The sequence below is a fragment of the Anguilla anguilla genome, chromosome 7, assembly GCF_013347855.1.
Source record: "Anguilla anguilla isolate fAngAng1 chromosome 7, fAngAng1.pri, whole genome shotgun sequence".
Lineage (NCBI taxonomy): Eukaryota > Metazoa > Chordata > Actinopteri > Anguilliformes > Anguillidae > Anguilla > Anguilla anguilla.
Genome location: NC_049207.1, coordinates 5,898,680 through 5,920,021, shown reverse-complemented (window position 1 = coordinate 5,920,021; position 21,342 = coordinate 5,898,680). Strand labels below are relative to the sequence as shown.

Sequence of the window (21,342 nt, the reverse complement as noted above, 5' to 3'; positions counted from 1 at the left end):
ACTGTATAGATTAATATTTCTTACAGTCGTGTCGTGTCAAGATCAATACAATGTTATGTCTGTGGGTGTTGAATCAATTCAAGGACGGAGAGAGAGAGCGAGAGAGAGGGGGAGCGAGAAAGAGAGAGAGAGATCGGTGATCTGCGCTAGGTGTATTAACTGATGGTGCATTCATTTCAGCTTCAGAGTGCTGAGGTACTGAATTTGAAAAGCAGTCTCAATCTGAATTAAAGATTGTCTCCATCTAGCGGCATTGCAGTTTACCACGTAGGCTATGACTCACAAGGGAGTAAAGCAACTAGTGCAGTTAAAAGACACTTAAAAAAAATCTGTAACCGAATACCATGCGTTTCTTGAGTATCGCTTAAAGAATTTTAATTTTCGGTGCTTGGAGAGGGGGAAAGGCTACATCGGTGGTGCATATACTACTATTTAAAGTTAAATTCATTTTTGACCCTGTAACACATCTCACGTTCATATACACGGTACTATGGACACCAGCTAAAATAATTTAGTCAAAATTATATCCTTAAGTGTTAACTGATGCGTGCGGCACGTGACACGCCTCCACCGCATTAGGAACAGAGAACTTTGGTCTTCGTTACAGCTGCACACTTCAGACCTAGTGGTCGGAAAGAGACGCATGCGACTCAATTTCCGTTCAGTTGCTTGCAGGTTTAAAAAAAAAAAATTATTAGATTAATTTAACGGTTTACATAGTACTGTTCCCTACAGATGTATGAACTGTGCAATTTCCAGTGGAACCTTCACAATTTATTTCTTTTCTTTTTTTTATTATTTGTTTGTCTTCCCTCGGCTCGTGTTTGGCAGGGTGGTCTTGTACTGGATAAAAGGAGCTCAGCTGCGCTTTTCTTGAGGAACAGCCGCGCGGGGGAGAAACCTTAAAAGAGACCACTGTCGGAAGGTCGTTTCCCTGTGCATTACGGAAAGACGTGGTCCAGGTGTGCTTAATCGAAATTACGGAGTGTGATTAGCATTTTTTTTTAACTTGTTGCTGTCCTGCAAGCACCGTGCTGAGGAAATTTCACTGCTACTTGGGATCGAAACAGCGTACAGTTTTTAGCTTCCCGGACGAGGCTTTGGAGTACTGCCTGTGATATTTAAGAAAAAACATATGCCCCCGTTTTAATCCAATCACTTTTTCGTGGAGGTGAGTAATATTTTTGTTATCAGCCTCATAACAGAAAGCATATATGTTTTACGTGTAGCTACACGACTTCGTCTTCCTATTCGAATAGTTATTACAACACAGGGAAACCGTGATTCCTATTCAACGTAGATGAATGCCATTTTTCACCAGACTTGTTTTTTGTACTTTTGGACGCCGATTTATTAAGACCTAATGTAAATAAGAGCGAAAACTTTAGACGAAGAACCACAGTAAATTGCCCGGTGTTATTTCAACTCTAATACAATTCACGAGAGTCCAATAGGGACCTTATGCGTGCTCTCTGTAACAGTTGATTTCAACATATCACTCTGTACAACGTTTCTTGTATAGCGCGACCACGTACCCTATCGCCTAGTCTGGGAACGGGTATGCTCTCGTTGCTGAAACATGCACATTATGAATTGTTATCTTTTGGGTTTACGTTGTTTCTGTAGATGTCCATTCGTCGCCTCGCGGCGGTCCAGTAACTGACAAAGAAGTAACAGAAGCTTCTGCAGGTGTTGCCAACAGCGGGTCAGCATGGCAGCGGGAGTCGCGGCTTGGCTTCCTTTTGCCCGGGCAGCAGCCATAGGATGGATGCCAGTGGCGAGCGCACCTATGCCCACACCCCCCAGGGAGAAGAGGAGAACACAGGACGGACTCATCATCCTTAATGTCAGTGGAACAAGGTTTCAGACCTGGCGGAATACTTTGGAACGGTACCCGGACACTCTACTTGGAAGCACGGAGAGAGACTTCTTTTTCCACGAAGAAACTAACGAGTACTTTTTTGACCGAGACCCAGATATATTCAGACACATTCTTAATTTTTATCGCACCGGCAAACTGCATTACCCACGACAAGAATGCATTTCTGCATATGACGAAGAGCTGGCATTCTTTGGGATAATACCTGAAATTATTGGGGACTGTTGTTACGAAGAGTACAAGGACCGCCGGCGAGAGAATGCTGAAAGAATTCAAGATGACCAAGACGATGAAAACAACAATGATTCGGCGCCCCCTCATATGACTTTCCGAGAGTCGATGTGGCGGGCTTTTGAAAACCCTCACACTAGCACAATGGCGCTCGTATTCTATTACGTCACTGGCTTTTTCATTGCGGTTTCTGTCATGGCCAACGTAGTAGAAACGGTGCCTTGTGGGACCTCACCTAAGGGCATCAAGGAGGTGTCCTGCGGAGAGCGTTATGCACTGGCCTTCTTCTGCTTGGATACCGCCTGCGTTATGATCTTCACCATCGAATACATGTTGCGTCTACTTGCTGCGCCAAGTAGATACAAGTTTGTGAAAAGTGTGATGAGCATCATAGATGTGGTCGCAATTATGCCATACTATATTGGCTTGGTCATGGCAGACAACGAGGACGTGAGTGGAGCTTTTGTCACCCTGAGAGTATTCCGCGTTTTTCGGATTTTCAAATTTTCCCGCCATTCAGCAGGACTGCGTATCCTGGGCTATACCCTGAAGAGCTGTGCATCTGAACTGGGATTCCTGCTCTTTTCTCTGACAATGGCCATCATTATTTTCGCCACGGTGATGTTCTACGCGGAGAAAGGATCTTCGGCCAGCAAGTTCACCAGCATCCCTGCAGCGTTCTGGTACACCATCGTCACCATGACGACGCTCGGGTAAGCGCTGATAATATGGTCGTCAGTATGCTGTATAGGACCTCTCCTGGTATTTCCCAGGATGCGCTTGGTTGGCTGTTTGGATATTGTTGTGGAAGTAGAACGCTGCACAAAGTAGCGTGGGCCCACCCAATGGCAACACACATTCACTGAAAACGTTCCACTTTCAAAGCGCTGTCATACATAATACAAGTATACAAGTACAAGTGTTGATTCGAAGCATCAGCACCAAGTTTAATCTTACTAATACTGTTTTGAAGAGATGTCCGACAGCTAACAAGCTTTCCTGAGTGTTTATTAAATTGTGAGCGTCATTTTATGTATAATTTAAGAAAACAATTTAACAGAAACCTGCTTGGCAGGGCTATTTAACGTACATCCCTATACGTCACTATATTTTGAGAGTTTAATGATGAACTATCAATAAGGTTGTCGGGGAATATGCACTGCCATTAATGCATACCGGTTCTGGGGACAGTTAGACCTGTGCACGAGCAGGCAAAACAATGGACTGTCCTCAGACCTCTTTAAAACTTTGCTAGGCGCAATTCTTCCAACCGAGTGGATTTTCCTCTGGCTACCAGACAACACGTTAGGGGTTATAATAAATGACTAATTGATGGAACTTTATATTCAACTTTGTATCGTGATTAAATTGTTATTTATTATTTTATTATTATTTATGTTTTCAGAGGTTACAGTGGAGCACATATTTTGATTTTCTGGGTTTTGTGATAACACATGCCGAATATGTTGATGTCGTATAAATACGTTTATTTAATGACGGTCATTAGAATGATTTACTATGGATGCGTACATTCATTCATTCATTAATCTGATCATCCTTAAAATATTGTTCAATGAACGGTCCCCCTTCTTCCCGTTTGCGCTGTCCCAGGAGTGGAGCTCTCCGAGGTTCTGAATTCTGCTGTCCTCGCGCTGTAATTATGAAAGCTCCAGGCGCTGACTGGCTACAGTTGAGCTATGCTGCCCGACCGTTCCGGTCTCAATGCATTTTATTGCTAACTACTGCTGTTGCTACAGGTTCCCAGTTTCCACGGCTATGCTGGACGTATTTAGGGACTGAAGTTTATACAACTGGTGATAATATTCGAGCGCAAGATCATGGAAATCATGTCAAATCGTTGCAAGTATTCGGCTGTGCTGTGGATCAGATGATGCAAAAGACTTCGTATGGAGATGCGGTTGGACAGGAATGTTAGCACGATATATTCCCATGACTCGTGTGCTGACTTGTGCTGAAATATGGCTTAGCTGTCAGACTAGAGTAATAAGTAACGAGTAATAAAACCTGAAAACCTAACTTTTAATTTTCTGAATTTCACTCTATCCCTTCCTCTAGAAACTGACACATGTTCTTGGAAAATATCTGCAATGTGAACATACTATCACAGCACCAGCATAGGTATAGAATTTAAATGATTTTTGGAACTGTGCAATATAATTGAAATGGAAATCGCCTTGACATTGCCATTCCATGTCAGTGCATGAACTACTGCTAAGCATATAGCCCAAGGTTAGTGTCAAAAGTAGTTTCAACTAATGCAGTTGCAATTGCACCAGAAATGGGAGAATTTCCCTGGACCCATCTACCCTGCACACACGATGGCTTGCATGCAGTATAAGATTCTGAATGCAGGCTGAACCATCATAAGGTTGAAATAAAAGTAAAAGTGGGACTGGAACTCCTACACGAAGCGGTGCAGTCTCGCTTAGGAATGAATCCCCCCCCGTCTGTAAAGCTATATGCCCGCTTCACATAAGCGTTTTGAGATCGCCCGGCTCTGGACAGAATCGTTCAGCCTGTCCTATAGAATTGCCTCAGACGGATGATGATCGGTGTGGGTAACGGCCTCCTCCTGGAGCGCGCACTCTCGCAGATTGAACATGGCCTTTGTTAAAATGTGTATATCATTTATTAATGTATCGTTACGTCGCTGCTGGACAAGTGACGGGGAATTTATACCATTTTTACCATGGCAGGGATTTATGTGGACAGCTCCCCCGAAGACACGGCGGAGACGCAGAAAATGGCTCTACCTTGAACGGAAAAATGCCCCCCCCGGGCCCTTGGCCAGTTGTTTATTTAGCCGGCAGCTAGAAAGTAATTTGCGTTGTTTTATGTGGCGTGTCTCCTCACCTGAAGGAGTCTCCATATAATGTTGATTGTCGTTTATTTTTGACGGCCACGATGCAAGAGGGAACTCGATAGGAGTCGATGACTCTGAGTGTTCAACGGAAAGAAGGGGATGAAGAAGATGAGACTGATATTATGTCTGAGCAAACCACTGACCTGAAGGAGATTCTGAATTAAGAGAGGGAATCTGACTATATGTCTTTGTTTAAGATGTTTCAATATACCAACGAACACAGTACACAGTATGTTAGGTTGTCATTTAACTCTAGAGGTCCAAAATGTGGGAACATTTGATTATGTCTCAACCTATCCCATCCCATGAAATACTGCAGACCTGCAAGAGAATCTCTTGGATGCTCAAATGTTTTACCATAAAAAAGAAAACTAGGGTTACCTTGAAATAATTTGTGTTTTTGAGCATCAGAATACATTTATCACCTCTTTGTGTACAGCAGCAATGTAAGAATGTGTGTCTGTTTGATCGAGAGACATTTTGTCCAGTGTCACGGTCACAAAGCATCAATTGAATGGAGTGTTGGCTCTGCGTGCTGCTAATCTAGCAATGTCAGCTCCCAGCAGCACATCAAAACTGAATCACGTAGCGTGCGTTTTTTACGCCTGCATTTCAAAATTGCACTTCATATTAACTATATTTGTTCTGCTTTTGTGACTAATTTCACGAGCTCTGTGGCACCGCATCCTCATAAAGAACAGGCAGGGTAATGAGAGAGGCTCCATGAAAACAGTGAAATGTTTGGCAGTTACAATACGCATGCTTTGCAGAATTTTTTGCAAAACGCATTCGCACACTGACTGCAAGTGCACTGCAGGTAGAGCACTTTTCTTGAAGGCCCTACATCGGCCAGTTAACGCCAAAAGGCCCAGAGGGGACCAGGTAATCTGAAGAAGAGAGAACATGTGGTGAGCTGATTAACCCTTGTGCTGCCCCCCGGCACTCCTAATTGATTCATTTCTTGGATTTTTGTAAAAAAAAAATAAATAAAAAAAAGTGACTGCTCCAATTTAAACAGCAGCTTCCTAACTGGCGTACAGACTGTCGAATTGCATCTAATGAAGGAGCAGCTGTCGGCATTAAAGACTAGCTGTATAAAGGATAGGCTGTTAATGTAGAGGATCATGGGAGTTTAATAAGGCTGGCGGTCTGCTAAGTCTTACTGATATGACCTCAGCCCGTTTCCCCTCCAGGGCAAATAGGATGTGAGTGTAGCCCTCCATTCCTCTTGCTACTGTGCCAGTTCCCTGCTTACTGATTCACCCTGTGCTCAGATGTGAATGTGATGGCCATCTGACAGCAAGCCAGGGGAAGGTTCTAGAGCAGTCTCGAACTCGTTGCCATGGAGGGCCGTGTGTATGCAGGTTTTCATTCCAACCGATTAATGCTGCCTTAATTGAGTCCAATTGCTCATTCAGCCATATGCGTTTAACTGCATTGAAGCACAGAATATATTATATATAATTTTTTTTATTTAGACAGTGCGGGTCACCATAGACGTCGGGTCACCATTATGTGCAAACCTGCATCCCTAATTCAGCAAATAATTGAACTACTTATATAATCAAGATCTGAGGCTGGAATAAAAACCAGCACACACACAGCCCTCCATGGCACTGAGTTTGAGACCACTGTTCTAGAGTAACCTCTTCAGAAGAGGGTGGTTGCCTGGATTTCTTCTACTGGGGACCAAGGATGGGTTAATATCCAATACTATACAGAGGTTGGGGTGGGATATAGATTGGTGCTATTGAATAGTGATTCAGATTCCTGGGGAACCACTGTGTGTGCTGGTTTTTGTAACAGCCAATATCTTGATGAATTAAGACTGTTGAAAATATTTGAGATTGAACATAATTTTAAACTAGTTTGCTCACCAATTAACTCTTCTTCTTTTCAATGACCAGGTGTCAACACGTTCAGAAATTAATACCCTGCTGAATTCACCATTCAGTCTATAATTGAATCAATTTCTTAACGTTAACACTTTTGCCATACAGCACATTACAGAACATTAAAGCATCACATATAGCCTGACTGATTAAAAGTCCCCGGAGTGGGAATATGAAACATTATTCTTTTGTGCACTCCTTCTAACATAATGCGACCTCAAGAGGGTAAATTACCCTTCAATAGGCATTAAATGTCTGAAGAACAATTTACAATTATGGTTCAGGGGTTGCAATTATTGTAGGAAAGAAGCCCAGCATACACGGTGTGTCCCCAGATTGGAAACTCTGGATACAGAGCGGTGGTTCTCAGACTCAGACAGTCCTGGGGAGGCCTATGCATGCTGTTTTCGGTTACAGCCAAAATCTTGCTCAACTAAGGTTGCTGAGCACGTGTATTTAAGTTCTTTCACTATGTTCTTCCTTAAACCTCACACAGTGCAGGTTGGCTCTGTTATTTCCTTTGTCTTTTAATTCCTCATTGTCTATCAGACGGTTAGTTTTAGTGGACAGGTGTCCACACTTCCACACTTTCACCAGTGGGGAGCCTGTTGATTCAACCCAGTCTTTAATTTGATCAGTTTTTTTTTTTATACCTCTTTATGTAACCATTTGCAAACTAGTGCAACAAGCTCAAATTGAATATGAGACTTTTATTCGCCACGGCATACATTGCTATTTCTGACATAATGTGGCTTAAGAGGATAAATAATCCCTCAGAATATTAAGTGTGTAATTAGGAAAAATTAACAGCTTGTTAAAATTATGGGATTGAAAATGTGGTTGGAAGGAAAAACCAGCATAGACGGTGGTCCCCCCGGACCCAGTTTGGGAGCCACTGCTATAGAGGATCAGGAGAGAGTTATAGACTGGTCAATGCAATCAATCAATGTTTATTTTCTGTGCCATTTAGAAACATGACAGTGCGCAATGTGTAATTTCCTGAGGGAGTAAAGCAAAAGAAAACTGAGCCAATTTCCTCATCGGGGGGGAAAGGAACTAAATTTTTAATGTAATGATTCCCCGTCCCCTTTAAAGGAGATTGAGCTAAACTTCTGGAAAATGGCTGCATGCGAAAAGGAATTGCTCAATTTATACCAAAAGGGTGGAGGACATTGGTCAGCGTTTTTAAGGCGACACAGGTCCTTCTGAAAAACAGCTCTGAGTTCCATTTGCAAGAATAATGCAGTGGACTGCCTTCGTTTGGAATGAGGGAAGGTTGTACATTACCTCTGTTGAATAGGGGAGTTATAGACCAGCTCTGTGGGCATAGGAGAGGTACGTAGCCTGGATGTACTGAGAAATGGGGGGGTGGGGTGGGGGGGGGGGGTGGTGGTAAGCAGTACCTCAGTGACAGCAAGGAATGCAGTCTCAGTGAAGTGCCAGGCTGGCTGGGGTCCAGCAGGTTCTTCCAAGAGAGAAATGGAGAAAGTTTGTTAGAAACAGCGCATTCAAACACTTCAGAAAAAATAAGGCGTGATGCTGTTCTGTAGTTTGGCATCACACAGGTCGAGGGAAAGCTTTTTGAGAAGAGGAGAGGAAGAGCAAGGAGACCATAGATTGTGTCACGTGGTGACAGAGTGAGGTGAGACAGAGTTGGAATGGTTAACACAGAGGAGAGTGGAGAAGGAAACAGAGGGATGGTCAGAAACATGAAGAAGGGTGGCAGGTTGGTTGTGGAGCAGGTTCTAGAAACGACCTTCCTGAAGAAGAAAACCTCAAGACTGTAAGACTGCAACCAGTCAAGACTGCTGCCAGCTTTGTGAGGAGTGGATACAGCCAAACTCTTTTAGAAAGCTGTCAAGTGGACCAAGAGAGCGGCAGAACAACATGAAGAGGGTTAGGGTAGTTTATGATGACGGCATGGGATTCGAAAGAAGAGATGGGCAAGTATGAGAGGAGGAATGAGAAATGTATGCCTAGGATGAGATGAGCAGACCTGATGTACCACCACAGCTCGAAAGCCTAGGAGGGTGGCTGAAGGTGTAAGCTGTCAAGGGGGCAGCAGGAGTACCTGTGTTCTGTGGGGGCAATCCATGTTTCAGTGAGGGTAAAGGAATGCAAAAGCAGGATAGAAGCATATGCCTGAGATGAACTGAGCTTTCTGCACTGGTGACTGACAGTTCCATCACCCTCCTCATCTATGATGGTCGGTAGTACAGGGAGACCTGGGGGATTCGCTGAGGTTAGATGCAATACGCTGACAAGGTGGATACCACTAGAACCAGCAGAAAGAGGGAGAAGACAGAGATAGAAAGAAGGCACAGGGTATGCTGATATAAATGCCTTGAAAGAGAGAGTGAAAAAGAAAAAAAAAGAAACGATAGAAGCGAGTTGACAAAAGTGCCGTGGCCTTCCTTTGTGCTTCCACAAATAGATTGCCTTGTCTCTGCGCACAAAAGGCTGAGTACGACAACTATTAACAGGTGTGCTGAAGCTAACGAGCTGATTGTGTAGCAGGTGGAGGGCTTGGTGTTTAGCATTGGCTTCCAAAAGAGAGTTAGCTTACTGAAGCTGGCTTACAAGATATCAAGGACCACCTAAACTCCTTACAAAGCCCTAGCTTAACACACTTCTAACACTTTCTAACTGGAGTGCAACAACAGCTAAAAAAAAAAAAAACTATTTTAATGCACAAAGAATAAACCCAGCACTAGTCAAAAACAGCTACTTACTCCAATCCTGGTGACAGAAGTGAAACTTATTTCTTCGGTGCATTACTAACCAGCTCCTACGAGATCCTGTATTTAAAGTTTAGTCAACAAAAGGTGCAGGGCTCAGCACTTAGCAGCCTTATCAGCTAACAAAAGACTGTGTATTGAAACTGGCTTACAAGGTGTCAAGTGCTACCGGTACTCCCACAAGGCCCTGGCTTAACAAACACTTTTAACTGGAGCAGCTAAGGAGGAAAAACAATTCTAAAGCGCAAAGAATAAACACAGCAGAAGTCGAAAACAGCTACTCTTCTAGTCCTGGTCACCAAAGTTCAACCAATTTGTTCACTACCCTACTTCGTCTCCGTCAGATGTCCCATACGATTTTGGTCATGTGCCCAATGATGTCTCCCCCTGTGAATAGAGAGCTAGCAATGGGCTGTGTGTGAGCAGTTTGTTTAAATTCTCTCTGCTCAAATCAATCTCCGGTAGCAATATACACTGGAGTAACGTAAGTGTGTATAACATTACATCACTGCTTTGATGTAATGGATGCCTTCTCAAATTAGCCTATATCATAACACATCATTCTCAGTTTTTTGTAAGTATGTGCAGCTATATGAACGAATCGATGTCTGAACATAAGTGTTTGCAGTGTATTTAAAACTGAAATAATGGGATATGGTCATATTTTTCTGTATTAGTTGAAACTACTTTCAAACCATTAAAGGTACTCAATAAGACATTCAAACCACGTGACAGCCTAACTCTTAATGAAAAAATGGAAGCTGTTGCTGATAAAGCACGTGGCCCTCTTTCAGAAACCCTTTTTCCATTTACCGTTCGAGCTGCGCTGAGTTTCATAATTTGTGGAAAGTGCAGAACAATTGTGTTAATTTCCTGATTAGATGACACGGAGCCAGTGGGCTTCTGTTCTCACTGATGGCTGCATTTTTATTCCCGTCTGATTGTACGTGATGTCCAAGAACTGCCGCTAAATATTCGAAGCAGACCTACGACATAGCGGGGCGACATAGCTCAGGAGGTAAGACCGATTGTCTGGCAGTCGGAGGGTTGCTGGTTCAAACCCCGCTCTGGGCGTGTCAAAGTGTCCTTGAGCAAGACACCTAACCCCTAACTGCTCTGGCGAATGAGAGGCATCAATTGTAAAGCGCTTTGGATAAAAGCGCTATATAAATGCAGTCCATTTACCATTTACCTACACTGAATGAATAGATGCCTCCTTGTTCCGTTGCCAGAGTCATAATTTCTGCAGTTGCTTTTAATGGGCAGGTGTGTGTGTGTGTGTGTGTGTGAGAGAGAGGGAGGGAGAGAGAGAGAGAGACCAATGCAGTGTTTCTGTATATATAGTGCCCATCACTTTCCACTCAGTGGGCCTCATTCACGAAACTTCTCTTAAATTATGCTTGCTTTCGTTCTGAAATATTTTCGTTCGAAAAAACAATATGAGATTCATGACATGCGCAGACTTTTGTTTTTGTGCACATCCCTGGTGTATGAGATGATGAATGCTGGCTGTTTGTAAATTTCATGCGCAATCCTGTTCCACGAACGAACAAACACAGATAAGAAAAAATGATGAATTCCAAAATATGCTAAATGGGAAAACTGATCCTGGACCAGTAGTCCCACTCTGATGTATTTTATGAATGTTGACCCAGGATGAGGGTCCAGGTCCCAGATCTCACAGAACATCAGTTACTCCCATTGAATGTTGCAGTGTCATTAACAGCTAATCGCTTGCCAATCAGTGCAGAACATGACTGATGTTTATTCACAATGTAAATACCACTTCCTTGATATAAAAGCCTTTACTCTCATGCACTGCAAGTGTTCACAAATAGAGTAGATATTGAAAATAATGCAGTGAGAAAACTGCTTGCAACTGCACTGAACATTTATAGTAGTCATAATTCATTATCTCTGCCACGGTTTCTGGCAGGCGCTTAATCCACGGAAGTGTCTCCACGTGGGACGTGTAGAATTTTTGTTTTGACAGCTGTGAACATTATTTCAGTCGTTCAGTCTGAACCGCTCTGATATTAGAAGGCTACAGAAAATATTAACTTTTTTTCCCCATCACAACATCAGTTAAGCAAGGAACTGCACTTACAGAAGTTAGAGCAGTATGTTATGAAAGTCGGCATGACTACAAACTGCGGGACTGTATATGGACCTCAGATGCATTGTGGGAATTTTTAAAAAAATGATGTGCCCCTAAATATTCTCAAATAGAGAAATGTAACAGAGAGAGCGCTGTTCGTTGAGCAGGGATGGAAGGTCGCCGGGCGCAGATGAAATAGGCTTTCTCGGTGTGCGTAATGAGGTTTTGTATCTGGGAGAGCTAATTTCCCTTGGTTTTGCTTGATTTGATTATCTCATAATTGAGATTGTTTCCGAACAATTTTCGCTTCTCTTCCCGCCACATGTGGGCTGTCTGAGCCGCTCCGATTTCCAAATGATTTTAGCCGCAAGTGGATTACACCAAAGAAATTAATTTAATGTATGCCTCTGCAGGGGTGGCGTCTGCTGTTTCCGATACTCAGCGCTGTCGCCGTACATAAAAAAGAATCTTTTTATGATGCCACCTACAGACCATTTCAAATGGTGATGAAATACTACTCTTATGAGCATTAACAAAGAGGGAATCCATTTTAACTCCTCAGAGAAGTCCACACATGTGGTTCTTCTTTGATCAGGGCTGCCCAACCCTGTTCCTGAAGATCTACCATCCTGCAGGTTTTCGCATCCGACACTGACACAGAACACCTCATTCAACAGCTGGAAATCTCATTCAGCTACTAGGTGGTAGAACCGGGTGTGAAATTAAATGAAAACCTACCGGGTGGTAGATCTCCAGGAACAGGGTTGGGCAGCCCTGGTGTATATCCTGCAGACATGCTTATGCATGCACACCATGACTGTGCGCTCCTGCGGTTGTGTCGGCGCTAACAGCTAAGGTTTGTTCTCAAATTGCGAGGCGTGCATGATCATCAGTCGCTTCTGATTTCGATAATCCGAATGGCAGGATTACGATAAATTAATTTGAATGGTTTGAATAAATGCTGCCGCTCGAGTAATCCGATGCATTTTTTTAGCAGCGAAGCCGATGTGGTTATTTTCGAAGAGGAACGGAGGGATCGGGGCTGGAGGCCGCTTGCGGAACCTGGCGCTCGGCGAATACCGTACAGCGCGGTTAATTATTAAAGCTCATCCAATGGAAAGGAAGGGGCATTCTCTTGAGTTTCATTGTTGGATCAATTTTTGTTTTAAGTCGACATGAGAGCAGAGGCTGGCGATAGTTCCCTGGCGGGCAGGTGTACATCTGAGCAAGGGGGGCGGGGGGGGGGGGGGGGGGGGGGGGGGGGCGGACTGGTCAAAATTGGACGAAGGCTATTTCAGAATATATTATCCGATTCGTTGATAAATCAGAGAATTCATTGGTGAATCCAAAGTCACCACAGCTGGGGGGGGGGGGGGGGTGGAACAAAAAAGTTACTGTCTTTGTTTATTTATAGCAGTCTTCGTGGTCATCCTGGGATTTTTCCAGCCTAAATTCTCCTACCCCAGGCGATGGTACCACGGACGCTCCGTGGGGATGAACAGACGCGCAGACGTTGCCGTTCTGGTGACTGCTCGGAGCCGCGTGCTCCTGTCACTTCCTGTTTTGAGCGATCGGCCCCGGCGGGATTGGTTCACTGCCTGCAGTGACGGCTCTGCTGAATGAGCAGCCCCCCCTTACGGAGCAGCCCGTGTTCCTCCTGTTCATGTATTCATCAGCATATAAATTAATCTCCAGCACAAGCACATGCATTACCTCAGGTGCACTAAACTTTTATGGGCCTCCGTGAAATATATTGTTTTTCCTTTCTTCCGTGAGAGGGGGGAGCCTCTACCTTGGGAGCGTCGACGAGGTGGTTCTAAATGACCTCTGTGATATGAGGTGACCCCGGCTATAGATTCATCTTAAGAGCAAATATCACTCGCGCAGACGGCACCGTGGAAACCTGTCATCAGATTTCTGGAGGGAGGGTGGGAGGGAGAGAGGGGGAGAGAGAGAGAGAGAAAAGACATCCATTTTTTAAATCTGCTATCAGAAAACATTTGCATTCAATTCTGCGATCGAAATTCTGCAGGAGGCATTAATAAGACGGGAAGCGCAGACTTGCTCCGTGCGCCTTTCCTTAATCTTCTGATTAACCGTTGCCCTTTACAGCAGAAACCTCCTCGTTCCTTTTCCCTGTCAGGGTGAATTTTCTGACAGCGTGTGTGACGGGTTGTCTTGTTTTTCTTTGTGATTTGAGGCCAAATGGAGTGTAGCCGGGGTAACTGCCTCGGTGACGTTGAATGTCAGGTGTAAAAAAACGCTAAAACCCAGAGAAAGTTTGGGGTCGGGGGGCACTGGACCGTGAGAACTATGCTTCTGGTCGCGAGAATGTCTTTTCTTTGTTCCGATGGACGGGCAATTGAGCGTGTGTTCTCCTGTGTGGTTTCCAGAAGAATTATGGGTCGACAGATTTACTGCTTTATTTTGAGAGATTTGTTTTGGTTTCCAGCAGAAAGAACTTGAGAACATTTTGTTCCTGCTTTTTTAAATTCATGATATAAAATGATCAAATACTTTGGTGCTTAAATATTTAATTTGGTACTTAATTTTGGTCCAGATTCTACTCATGTCAAGGAAGACTTGGCATATGTTGTGTCTATATTCCAGCGGACATTCCTGTTCCATCAGTGATTCTTAAATCGTAGTGTTCACCTTAAGTGTTAAACACAGTATGTTTTGTTTTTGGCTGCTCGTGATAATTGTGTTCATGGTCATTCCTAGAATCATCAGGTCCGTCAGTTTATTTGGCCTTTTAACATGCGTTTGAACTGCACTAGCTTCCGTCAATCCTCAGGGATGGAGTGGGGCAGAATACCTGAATATCTGAATGACTGAATGTAGAAAGTCTGCCACGGAACACATTCCATTTTATGTTCCACACAGTAGTCATCACGAACATTTTTGAAATGCAAATCCACCAGTTCTCAAATCTTTGTCCTATGATTCCTTACACAAAATGAAATTGAGACCATTTCGAAAGTTAACCATTAACTTGAATTCAAATTTCTTTGTATAGCGCTTTTTACAGATACTATGCCACAGGGACACCTTACAGAAAAAAAGAAAGATGTGTTTCCTGTTTTTTCTGTAAGTGCTTTTAGCAGCAGAACAGGAAGATGAGTAGAAGTGTAGCACAAATAACTCATTATACTTTATTGACTCTCAGGGAAAAAAAATATCTATCTGCTGTCATGCTTAGTAAAGCCTACCTTAAGTGCCATAAGATAGATGGGTAGGTGGATAGACAGAGGTACTTTATTAATCCCCATAAGGAGAAATTTGCATATCGCCCAGGAGCAAAACAAAGCAAAACATATAACATTAGCAAGACCGTGACAGATACAGACAGTTCAACACACTGTCTTTTCAATACAGGCGAGGCTAGGGTTTATCCTTCAAAGATAAGCAAAGCTCTTCCCCCCCCCCCCCCCCCCCCCCCCTTTACCCTTGTTAACGGCAATATGAGACAATGCGGGAGAAGACCGGTGGCAAGGTCCTCTGCGTTTGCTGAGGTGGCGCAGGAAGGTGGCCTCGTGTTTTAAACATCTCTGGAACATGCTTCAGCTCCTGACATTCCCAAGCACTCCGCCTGTCCGGTCTCGACAGCGCTGACCGCCAGGGGACAAAGGCTCTTCCACAGTCTAATTCAGAAGATTATATATACCACACGCCACAAAACGGAGCTGCATTATTAAGACTGGCTCACGGAACGTAAAGGAAAAATATATATAACACTGGTAGAGGCGGGAGAGCAGGATACATTTGACAATTTTCCACTCTGAAGGACGTGATGAATTATATTTTGCTTTTGTGTAGTGCATCGTGTCATAAAAAAATAAGAAACAGAAAATGCCATGGGAAGAATGTTTTTTTAATATTTTTTTTATATATAATGCTTTGAGTCTGCATGTGCGCATGCTCATGTGCGTGCATGAATGTGTCTGAGTGTGTACATGCTACATACATGCTGCTTGGGAAAAAAGGATATGTGTCATAATGGTTTTGCTAATCAATAACTAACATAGCGTTCCTTGTCAGTGTTACTCACCCGGTTTGTCCTCAGTTTATACATTTCAATCTATGTTGAAAAGCTTTGTCTGGTTTAATCAATTCAAATCCATTTTGTTTTTATTTAGTTAATTTAAGAAGGCATCATTTAATAAACTCAGAAAGCCAATAGAATGTCTGGGGTATTATAAATTTGTTATATAGCTGCTAAAATGTGTAAAATTGAAAGTGGATTTTCTATTATGAATTGCTAATGCGTTTTACTATTGTAAAGTGAAAGTTAAAAGAAAGGAAAGATCTAATTATGCAAAGGATCTTTGTGATGCCTCCCACTATAATGATTACTGACACCTGCATGTGTGTACCACAGCTTAATTAACCTGAGAAAAGTAGGACAATGCTCTTTGCCCCTGACAAAGACATGAGCTGAGACACTAAGCTTTTCTCAGCTTTTTCTGTTGCTGAAATGAAAAAAAGAAAATGCAGTTCTGTGTGGCACCTGCATTATGCATCTGTTTGTAGACCCAAGAGACCAGTAACAGTGGCCCTCATTTTTGTATGGGTGTGAGAACTTCTATTTTTGATTTTTCTGAATGAAAACACCATAGAGATCCCCCTGATGCGTCCTATTAGGGCATCCCAAATTATGAGTTTTGTTTCTTGCCCGACTATACAAGTACCAAGGCATCCCCCCACAAGGAAGCTCAAACCTGGCTGCAGATGGATCTTTCAGTGAGACAGTGATCCCAAGCATACCACAAAATGTTTCCAAGATGTGGTTAATTGACCACAAAATTACTGTATTTAAATGGCCATCTCTGGTCTCCAGACTTGAAGCGATTGAAAATGTGAGGCTTGAATTAAAGAGGGTAGTCCGCAAGCACAGGCTGAAGGATCTTGAAAGATTCTGCATGAGGGAATTGTCAGCCCCCCCCCAATACAATATGCTCAGCAATCTTATAAAATACTATAGAAAATGACTCAATAGTGCTAGCCTTACGAAGAGAGGATGTACCCAGTGCTAAAAACAGGGATCTGAATAATTACAATGTATTTCTTAAAAAAAAAAAAAAAAAATTGCTTGTTAAAAGAAATGTTATTCTCTGAGCATTTGTATTAATACAAAAGCCAATAATTTCCCCATTTTTAGCATACAATGCAGCTCATTACCTGTACCATTTATTTTACCACATACTAAATGTAGTGCCTTCTTTGCTCCTCTTTATCAAGGTTGTGGATAATTATAGAGGGCACTATATTTTCCCAAATACAATGCAAACCATAATTGCTGCTTTTTGTAAGTGTATGGCATTATCAAGGTTATGAATAATTTGGAAGAGCACTGTGAATACATGCGGAAAGGTGAAGAGAAAACAGAACTAGATGCTCCATTTGTATCAGAAGCATAAACACAAAACACATAGCTCACCGCTAAGAGGCATACATATAATTAATTGCTAATAAATTAGTTCACTTAGAAATCTCAGGAGCAGGGCTAGGAAGCCTGTGGTTGATCATCTCTTTAGCTGACAGGAGAGGTCCTTCATGGAGGAACCCTTGGAAAGGCAAGTAAGTTTCACAGAGTAATTCCACTGGGAACACATGAGGGAATACTTAGGCACTGCAGAGGTTTGCCATGTGACAGGGACATCACCGGGAACCGGAGACCACTCTGGAAACACGTGGCGATGGTTGAAGTTGCTCAAAATCCACTGAGCTGGCAATGCCCAGTAGTAAGTCCACATCACGGATATTCAAGGAAATTCCTTAGACATTGCAGAGGGCCAGAAGCTGCGGGGAAGGTCAATCCAGAAAAGGGTGGCTTAGCCAAGATTCAGTAATCAGGTGAGGCTTGTTGGCAAATTGAGCTCAGTTGTTAAAGGTTTAGACCCCAAGGCTTGGTAACTTCCACACTGGGGCTACAGGTGGGTCACTATTTTAAGTTCAGGTGGTTCCGTTTCCTTTTTAAGCTCTTTAAGCTTTTTGAGTGAAAGTTCAATCTGAAGTGTGTCTCCCAGGGCCCCAGGCCAATGCCCTCTTTATTGGCTTATCTCCTGATGGTCCCATAGGGCTGCAATCTCCTCTTTGAAGATTTGATTGTCACTTTCCTATTTGTCTCCAGAGGTCGTTAATCACATGACTCTTATTGACCCCTTTGCTGGCTTATCTCCTGATTGCCCATGAGAGGTCTTTGCCGTTTGGTTGTCCCCCTTCTGTTTGTTTTCCTGGCAGATTGTCATACTAGAGACACCACATGTGTACTACGACATGTTATATAAGTTTCACGTTTGGGGCTTTCATAGGTGCAGTTTAAGTAGTGGTTCAAGAAAAATCTGTCATTGTGGGAAGAAGTCATTCGTAAATGCGGTTTAAATGTCAGAACATGAGAATAAAAATGAAATAGTATCAAGGATTCAATTACAAAGAATACTGAAATTTGCTAAACTTGGTTATGCATGCCAGTGTTGGGGTCAAATCGATTACAATTCATTTGATTCAGGAAATTAATTGAAATTCAATTTCTTTCATTGGAAAATGTTCACAGTGTTCTATAATGGTTTCTGAATGTATTCATCTCAGTTCATATATTTCATTGACTGAATTAAAAAAAAATTCTAATTCTGATCCATGCTGTCCTTGCCTCAAAATGCCAGCAACTGTTTTTTTATTCAGCTACTTACCACCCTCATGCACTGCAACTGCCAAATAGATTCCTTATCTTCTGTTGCTGTCCAGCTTAGTTGTGTTAACACATGCTTGCCATTGTTTTCTTTGTTGGAGCATTATGTTATTGGATGATCATTTGTCTTTGGATGCTGGTTGTTCCCCCCAAGCTCCTATAAAGTGCTACAGGGAAAAGGGTTTTGCAAGCTTGTCTATTATTGACTAACTGCTCAGAATGTACAGTTTGATTAGTTTGATTTCAGCCTGCCCATGCCAAGGTTCACCAGTAATGATTACAAGTTCTGGAGGGCGAGAGCCAAAAGGGTGAAATTGGGGCTCAAATCAAAAAAGTAGCCTTTAGAATCCTGGTTGACTTGACCAGCATTGTTCCTTTCTTTTAGAGCGAGAAAGAGAGAGAGAGAGAGAGCTATGTCTGTCAAGAAAGATGTTATAAGAGGGGAGGTGTTGCCTGTTTAATGACTGATGTTGGCTAGCTCAGCCTCTTTAAGACCATTTATTGCCTGTATTATAAATGGGAAAACTGCCTTGTTGACGATGTACCAGAACCCCAGTATTTCCATATCTCTTTTCCACTGCACTCCCCGCTGCCATTTATGACAACTCAGCAAGATCCTGCTCCAAACATTTAGCTGAATCCCCGATACACTTCTGGATACGGGAAATGAAATAATAGCGAGACTGCAAAGGATCATTGATCTGGAGCTTGCTGTGAATGTGAATGAAGTCCCGTTAAACGAGAATAAACACATGGGCTCGAACTCTCCTCATTCTGTTCAATCAGGAATCACTGGACTGCGAAAGCCCCAAACGCGGGATAACTCAAAAGAGACCCATTAAACATTCATGGCATGGTATTTCACATGATGGTGTTTTGATAGAATAAAAATTTGATATTAAGACTTAGGGCTGTTTCGATGGTACAGTGTCTCTGGCTTCCATTAAAATTCCCTGTACCTGAAAGAATAAGATTGCTATGGTTTCCCTAGATGCAACATTTATTCATGATTTAAAAATTTTTTTTTTAAAAAAACATTAATTGGAACGTCCAAGGGTTCAATCCTTTCTGGTACGGTAAGCATTTTTTTTATTTTTATTGCTGTGGTTGTGTCAACCATGACCCTTAATAGAAACTGTCAATCTAGCCTTTCTACATGCATGGTCATAAACATAATCGGCCCAAAGAAATGAGAGCCTTTGGAGGTTAATAAGAAGGGACTAGAGGTTAATTAACCCATATGCATCTCTGATTTATGGAGAGAAGAACAGCCAATAACCTCTGACTAATATTGGAGTGTGTTTGCCTGCAAGCCAATGCTCAAAAATAATAGCTGATCCTGCAGGCTGGATTGTGAGAAATGAGCAGAGCCTGTTGGACTGCTTCTCTTTGAAAAGGCCTGTCTGCTTGGGTCTGCCTTTGTTCCTGCTGTGCCTTGAAGCCACGGGAGAGATCTTTTGAGGAGCGTCTTCCTTTTCTTCTTCTTCTTCTTCTCCTTCTTATTTTGAATGCCCTCAGCCCCATAGTTCTCCCATTGATCAACGTCTACTTCAGCCAAAACCTACTTCTTACTTCGGTTACCGTGAATGAATACTGGAAAACGTGAGCAGCACTGCTTTGCGATATGGGATTGTTAGTTTCTGTGAAATAAAATGTTGAAAGTTTTAATGAAACTTTACATCATTTTGATAGAAATAATTGGGTGCAAATGAGAGTTTTAGGAATTTTTTGCAGATGTCGAGAGTTTGTGCTTTGAGTACGAGCATCAGTAACTTATTTTTAACATTTTTGTAAGATGTACACTATATTTATAGTCTGAGGGTACAAGCCATGGTTTTGTCCCATAAAATGTTTTTAAAAAATATATATTTATCTACATGTAATTAAATTTGGTGTTTGAGATTCTGCGTGTGTGGTACTGGGGCAAGAGCTTTCATTTTCATTTTGAGTAATAAATAATGGAGGTCATTTGATTTGAATGTGCTCTATAATGCGTTCAAAACGGCAGTCACTATGGAAGAAGAATGAGACATTTCCGTGTCAAGCCTTGCCCACCCTCCGTGATTGATCTCTGTGCGAAAGAGGGAAATAAACAGAGAGGTGGATGGATGCCTGCATTATTTTAGGGAATTGATTTGATTTAGGGTTGGACAGCGTGGGATTCAGCCTGAAGCCACTCTCTCTGCCGGGGACTAAAGCCAGCAGGGAGTTTTTACGTGAGCACTGCAGTGGAGAGGTGATGACTGCTTTAAACTGTCCCCAGTAAATAAGGCAGTACTGTATTTGCTTCTGAATCACTTCCTGTAGTGATGCCTGCTTCCCATTGTCCCAATCTTATATGGCAGTTGTTCCTTCTGAATCACTTCCTGTAGTGATGCCTGCTTCCCATTGTCCCAATCTTATATGGCAGTTGTTCCTTCTGAATCACTTCCTGTAGTGATGACTGCTTCCCATTGTCCCCAGCATATATGGCAGTTGTTCCTTCTGAATCACTTCCTGTAGTGATGACTGCTTTCCACTGTCCCAATCATATATGGCAGTTGTTCCTTCTGAATTACTTCCTGTAATGATGATGGCTTTCCACTGTCCCAATCATATATGGCAGTTGTTCCCTCTGAATCACTTCCTGTAGTGCTCTCTGATTTTTGGTTATTTACCTTGCAATTGTTTTTAATTTGATGCAAAGTGTGGCCATTACTCTGAGCCTTTACATCCAGGTTTTATAGCCACTGAGTTAGATCTGCATAACTTAACTTGGAGATGCTTGTGGGTGTATTTGGTCCCTGTTGTACACTTTGTTCCGGGTGGTGATTGGATGAGATCCAATGACATGAATTTTTTAAATAGCCTGGAGACATTTTATTTAGTCGTTTGGTGCTTGCAAACCAAACATTTACAGGAGCATTTTTATAGTAACCAAAAGAGGAGG

The 21,342-nt window shown here is 42.6% G+C and overlaps 1 protein-coding gene across 2 annotated transcripts in view; it reads left to right on the top strand.

Annotated features, from left to right (window-relative positions):
* Positions 1–217: 217 nt before the first annotated feature.
* Positions 218–21,342, top strand: part of kcnd2 (potassium voltage-gated channel, Shal-related subfamily, member 2) — a 144,282-nt gene continuing 123,157 nt past the window's right edge. The window contains exons 1-2 of one of the 2 annotated variants that reach the window (XM_035426026.1): positions 218–1,171; positions 1,627–2,823. In XM_035426026.1, coding sequence (XP_035281917.1) covers positions 1,712–2,823 — 1,112 coding nt within the window. In that variant the 5' untranslated portion in view covers positions 218–1,171; positions 1,627–1,711. The remainder of the gene's footprint in view (positions 1,172–1,626; positions 2,824–21,342) is intronic. The other variant, XM_035426027.1, reaches the window with a different exon arrangement.